This window comes from Paramisgurnus dabryanus, chromosome 17, assembly GCF_030506205.2.
Source record: "Paramisgurnus dabryanus chromosome 17, PD_genome_1.1, whole genome shotgun sequence".
NCBI classification, from domain to species: Eukaryota; Metazoa; Chordata; class Actinopteri; order Cypriniformes; family Cobitidae; genus Paramisgurnus; species Paramisgurnus dabryanus.
Genome location: NC_133353.1, coordinates 18,624,544 through 18,630,869, shown reverse-complemented (window position 1 = coordinate 18,630,869; position 6,326 = coordinate 18,624,544). Strand labels below are relative to the sequence as shown.

The window sequence follows — 6,326 nt, the reverse complement described above, 5'->3', positions numbered from 1 at the left end:
ATGATTAGATTAGATTCAACTTTATTGTCATTACACAAGTACAAGGCAACAAAATGCAGTTAAACGTTAGGTCTAACCAGAAGTGCAAAAGCAGTATAAAAAGTGCAGGATATCAGTATTTGCATAGGTGCAGGATTATGTAATACGATGGAACAATTTACTGTGGGTGGTACTATGAACATAATATACAGAAATTTACAAATGGATATGTACATAATAAATTAAACTATACAGAACAGGAGTGAAATTAATATTTAGGTAGTGCATGAATGAATTTGGATTGTAACTAGTCAGTTAAGAGTGCAATGGCATAAGTTATTGTGCAGTGAATAGTTATTCTAATATTCATTACATAGTACAGGGGTGTAAACGATGCAATTCAAGTAGTCCAGCAGTGCAAATGAACAGGGAGTATGAAGTAGACAGTCCAGTAGTGTATTGAACGGACCAGTAGTGCAAATTTACATTATAACTGTGCAAGTAATAAAAATGAATATTGGTGCATTACATTATGATATGTAATGCACTGACATTGAACAGTGATTAACGTCATACCATGCATATTCCCTGTACACCGTGTGATATCACGTTTTGTTGTTTGCACCATAATACTTTGTGTGTAACTGGAACCTGTTGTACACAAACGTGGACAATTACACTGCTTCATGTTCAAAGAAAAATATTTGTTTATTATATTCATTGCTTCTTCCTAACCCCAAAATAACTGGAAGAAATCTAAAATGCAAGCCAAACCAAAGGTCGGGTTTTAGGAGGTTAATTTGTGTTCTGTGTATAGGTAACCTAGTTTGTTTAGTCAGATGAAATACCATGAACCTAAATTACATTTGTAATCAAATATTGACCTCATGGATATCGTGGCATGGCCCTCAGTGTGAAAGATTGATTCTGATGAAAACTACATTTATCTTTACAGTGTTCACAGCAATATTTCTGCTAAAAATGATGTGAGCAAAAGTGAGGAGGCCCCAGCAAGCACGTATTCAGGATCATCCAGCACCAGCCGTGACAAGGTCCAATCTAAACAAAAGAAAACAGTCCGAGACAAACCTCTGGAGAAGTACCTCTTATTAAAAGATGCTAAAGGGAAAAAATTTAAAGCAGTGCACAGAAGAAAGAGGAGCACAGAAGGAGCGCTCTGCCAGTTTTTGGTCACACCTATAGATGTTTATTATATATCATTTTATTTAGTTTTTTTTTTTATGTTTATACATTCAAGAAATACAGTTGAACATGTACATTTCACACATATGTTTATTTGCACTACAGTTCACTTAGACTTCTATCATTGTGACTTTTTTGCTCTACAGCTCTGCCAGTTCTTGTTCACACAAATTAATGTTTATTATATACCAATTTACTTATGTATTTTAAGTGATTATACATTTAAGAAATTCATTTGAAAATGTCTAATTTCTAAATGTTGATTTGCACTACCGTTCAGTTGCACTAAAGTCATTGTGACTTTTCTGGACCAACATTTCTGACTCCTCTGTTTTATTTGATTTTACTGTCATGTCTCTGATTGTTATTGCAAACTGCAGTTCATTCACAAAAATAAATGTTTGATTAAAAAACGAATTGTAAATAACGTGCCATTTTGACACTATGCATATATTTGTACATCAGTATTGTTGACCTCTTATTGTAATAACTACATACCTACTTCTTTAGCCAAATCACAAAATACAATACATTTGGGAGGAAATGTGAGAAAATTGTTAACAAGAGAAAGTGCTTGTAAAAGATTAGTTAAAAATACACACATCGGATCACCCATTACCTTATATTTTGTGAAAGAGCTTTAATTTTGATATAACGTGTTCTATCAAAATAGTTAATTTTATGTGGAGAGTGCTGATAATAGAATCGAATTATTTGATCAAATAGATTTGATTTAACAAATGTATTTAAGTTCACGGAGATATTGTTTGTACAAAGAATATATATATATTATAAACACACCGTTTTCAAAATGGCAATTATAATGACTATAACACGAATGCACAGTTTGCTTTTATCTGAGAAGATCATGTTTCACATGATCATACTGTCAAGTAGCTGATGGTGAGTCCTGATGGTGATTTGAAGTAGTCTTTGTATAGTTGCTGCTGTTAGAAATCGAGCTGCTACTAGTAATATCCATGTTTTGTTAAAAGCAAGCATATGACTTGTTATTGACTAGCGTGTGGCTTTCTTCTTCTGTGTGACAAGTGAGTGTCAGAACAGAAGCATAAAGTTTCGCTGCGCCCCCTTGTGTACCGGCATAAATCTGTTTTGTATTAAGCGCCATCTAACGTCCAGGGGTGAATTTGCACCTCACTCGGCTCAGCGCCAGTAAAAATCGTCTGGGTGTGAAAGCAAAAAAACGTCACGTTAAACGCCGACGATAAACGCGCACGAAAAACGTCCCGGTGTGTCAAGACCTTTAGCAGTTGAACTGTATGATCTCCTCAAAGATGAGATGGACATTCTTTGGGATGCTGTCAATTTCTTTACAGACAGTAAAATAGTGTTGGGGTACATTCACAACACTAGCAGAAGGTTTTACGTACAGTATTGTTCAAAATAATAGCAGTACAATGTGACTAACCAGACTAATCAAGGTTTTTAGTATATTTTTTTATTGCTACGTGGCAAACAAGTTACCAGTAGGTTCAGTAGATTCTCAGAAAACAAATGAGACCCAGCATTCATGATATGCACGCTCTTAAGGCTGTGCAATTGGGCAATTAGTTGAATTAGTTGAAAGGGGTGTGTTAAAAAAATAGCAGTGTGGCATTCAATCACTGAGGTCATCAATTTTGTGAAGAAACAGGTGTGAATCAGGTGGCCCCTATTTAAGGATGAAGCCAAAACTTGTTGAACATGCATTTGAAAGCTGAGGAAAATGGGTCCTTCAAGACATTGATCAGAAGAACAGTGTACTTTGATTAAAAAGTTGATTGGACAGGGGAAAACCTATAAAGAGGTGCAAAAAATGATAGGCTGTTCAGCTAAAATGATCTCCAATGCCTTAAAATGGAGAGCAAAACCAGAGAGACGTGGAAGAAAACGGAAGACAACCATCAAAATGGATAGACGAATAACCAGAATGGCAAAGGCTCAGCCAATGATCACCTCCAGGATGATCAAAGACAGTCTGGAGTTACCTGTAAGTACTGTGACAGTTAGAAGACGTCTGTGTGAAGCTAATCTATTTTCAAGAATCCCCCGCAAAGTCCCTCTGTTAAAAAAAGGCATGTGCAGAAGAGGTTACAATTTGCCAAAGAACACATCAACTGGCCTAAAGAGAAATGGAGGAACATTTTGTGGACTGATGAGAGTAAAATTGTTCTTTTTGGGTCCAAGGGCCACAGGCAGTTTGTGAGACGACCCCCAAACTCTGAATTCAAGCCACAGTACACAGTGAAGACAGTGAAGCATGGAGGTGCAAGCATCATGATATGGGCATGTTTCTCCTACTATGGTGTTGGGCCTATTTATCGCATACCAGGGATCATGGATCAGTTTGCATATGTTAAAATACTTGAAGAGGTCATGTTGCCCTATGCTTAAGAGGGCATGCCCTTGAAATGGTTGTTTCAACAAGACAATGACCCAAAACACACTAGTAAACGGGCAAAGTCTTGGTTCCAAACCAACAAAATTAATGTTATGGAGTGGCCAGCCCAATCTCCAGACCTTAATCCAATTGAGAACTTGTGGGGTGATATCAAAAATGCTGTTTCTGAAGCAAAACCAAGAAATGTGAATGAATTGTGGAATGTTGTTAAAGAATCATGGAGTGGAATAACAGCTGAGAGGTTCCACAAGTTGGTTGACTCCATGCCACACAGATGTCAAGCAGTTTTAGTGGTCATACAACTAAATATTAGTTTAGTGATTCACAGGATTGCTAAATCCCAGAAAAAAAAATGTTTGTACAAAATAGTTTTGAGTTTGTACAGTCAAAGGTAGACACTGCTATTTTTTTGAACACACCCCTTTCAACTAATTGCCCAATTGCACAGCCTTAAGAGCGTGCATATCATGAATGCTGGGTCTCGTTTGTTTTCTGAGAATCTACTGAACCTACTGGTAACTTGTTTGCCACGTAGCAATAAAAAATATACTAAAAACCTTGATTATCCTGGTTAGTCACATTGTACTGCTATTATTTTGAACAATACTGTATATGTATCAAACCGGGTATCTAGAATCAGAAAATCTACACACCCCAATCAATGGTTTTATATCAGCACTGAGAAAAACCCTGCAGGTCACGCAACGAGACCTGTACCAGCCATTCACACACAAACTGGCTTTCAGGACCGTCCTTTCTATAACACATTCAGACGGAAGAGTTTTCTGAGAAAACTTCTTTCTCTCTTGTAAATCCTGAGACAGATGATGAAATCCGGCCTGATGTTGTTACCTTCATTACCAAAAGCCAAACACAACTGGGTTGTCATCGCTTTGAGCGTTTTTCAAGTTGGCAAATCCTCACTCGCACCATGGCAAAACTCATTCATGTTGCAAATTCTTTCCAAGAACCACACCAGCCAGGCGACAAAAGATGGATACACTACATAGAACCATGCAGTGTCACAGAGCTTGTCAAAGCCAAGGATTTAATTATTGGATCTGTTCAACATGAAGTGTTCAAAGAGGAATACAAGTGTATAGAAAAGGGGCAACCAATCTCAAAACAAAGCTCTCTCAAAAAACTCTGTCCGATTGTGGACATACAGGGGTTACTTAGGGTTGGAGGATGTATCTCCTGTGCAGATGTATCCTGGTAAGAAAAACACCCTCTCATTCTCCCACGAACACATCATATTTCTACCCTGATTGTGAGATATTATCATGAACAAGTAGCACACCAGGGACGTCATATTACAGAAGGAGCCATCCGTGCTGCAGGGTTCTGGATTGTTGGAAGCAAACGTGTAGTGTCTGCAGTCATCCACAAGTGTGTGGTATGTCGTAAACTCAGGGGAAGTTTGCAGTGTCAAAAAATGTCTGATTTACCTGTAGACAGGCTTGCACAAGAACCACCATTCACTAACGTTGGACTTGACGTCTTTGGTCCGTGGACGATTGTCACACGGCGCACGAGAGGAGGTAGTTCTGAAAACAAACGATGGGCGGTAATCTTCACGTGTATGTCTACCAGAGCCGTGCACATCGAGCTTATCGAATCCATGACAACATCCAGCTTCATTAACGCATTGGGGCGATTCTTCTCAGTTCGAGGCCCAGCCAGACTTCTCCGTTCTGACAGAGGAACTAATTTTGTGGGTGCATGTAAGGAATTAAACATGAACACCGATGATCCATCACTACAAAATTACTTAAAGGAAAAAGGATGCACATGGCTGTTCAACCCCCCACATTCGTCGCATATGGGGGGCTCATGGGAAAGACTCATTGGGGTAAGCAGGCGCATTCTGGATGCCATGCTGTTAAAGACGGGGTCAAACCAACTCACACATGAAGTCTTAAGCACCTTAATTGCAGAAGTAATGGCTATCATGAACGCAAGACCTTTACTTCCGGTGTCTACTGACCCTGAAAACCCAACAGTCCTTTCCCCTACAGTGCTTTTAACGCAAAAAACGAGTGCCTTGTCAGCCCCTTCTGGAAACTTTGATACTTCTAGTCTATATGATAAGCAGTGGAAGCAAGTTCAGTGTTTGGCAGACACTTTCTGGAAACGATGGCGGGGAGAGTACCTGTCCTCATTACAAAACCGTAGGTTGTGGACCGAAGACAAGCCTAACATTAATGTTGGAGATGTTGTATTGCTCAAAGATAGCCAAGTACACAGGAATGAGTGGCCAGTGGGACTTATTGTTAACACGTTCCCAAGCCAAGATGGCAAAGTACGAAAAGTGGAAGTAAGAGTTGCAAAACAAGGAACTGTAAAAACGTTTTTAAGGGCCAGTTACAGAAATCATAGTTCTTTTATCTGAGGCAAACACTATTTAAAGACTGTACTAATCATATGGTATAGTGGCACCAACAATGGTGCCAGGCGGGGAGTGTGCTGCCCCCTAATAGGACTTCTATTTTGAAATGACTTTTTGATGAGTTATACTGCCATCTACTGGTTGTTCAGCCATTTTATTCAGTTCTATCAGAGAGCAGTGCAGAGCACATGGTTTCATGTATGGTGCATCAAGAGTTTTCTTTACACTTTTCCTGAGATGCTATTCGTCTGTGAGTAATTTAAAGTTATTTTGTTTACATTAAGAACACCTCTGCAAACCAGAGCATGGAAGTTAATCTAAAACTAGTTATTTTAGAAGGGTAATGTCTAATTG

The 6,326-nt window shown here is 38.7% G+C and overlaps 1 protein-coding gene across 1 annotated transcript; it reads left to right on the top strand.

Annotated features, from left to right (window-relative positions):
- Positions 1-4,430: 4,430 nt before the first annotated feature.
- LOC135778384 (uncharacterized) lies at positions 4,431-6,326 on the top strand. Its single transcript, XM_065288831.2, has one exon. It carries the CDS (start codon positions 5,019-5,021, stop codon positions 5,973-5,975), a length of 957 nt encoding a protein of 318 aa, XP_065144903.1. The 5' UTR covers positions 4,431-5,018; the 3' UTR covers positions 5,976-6,326.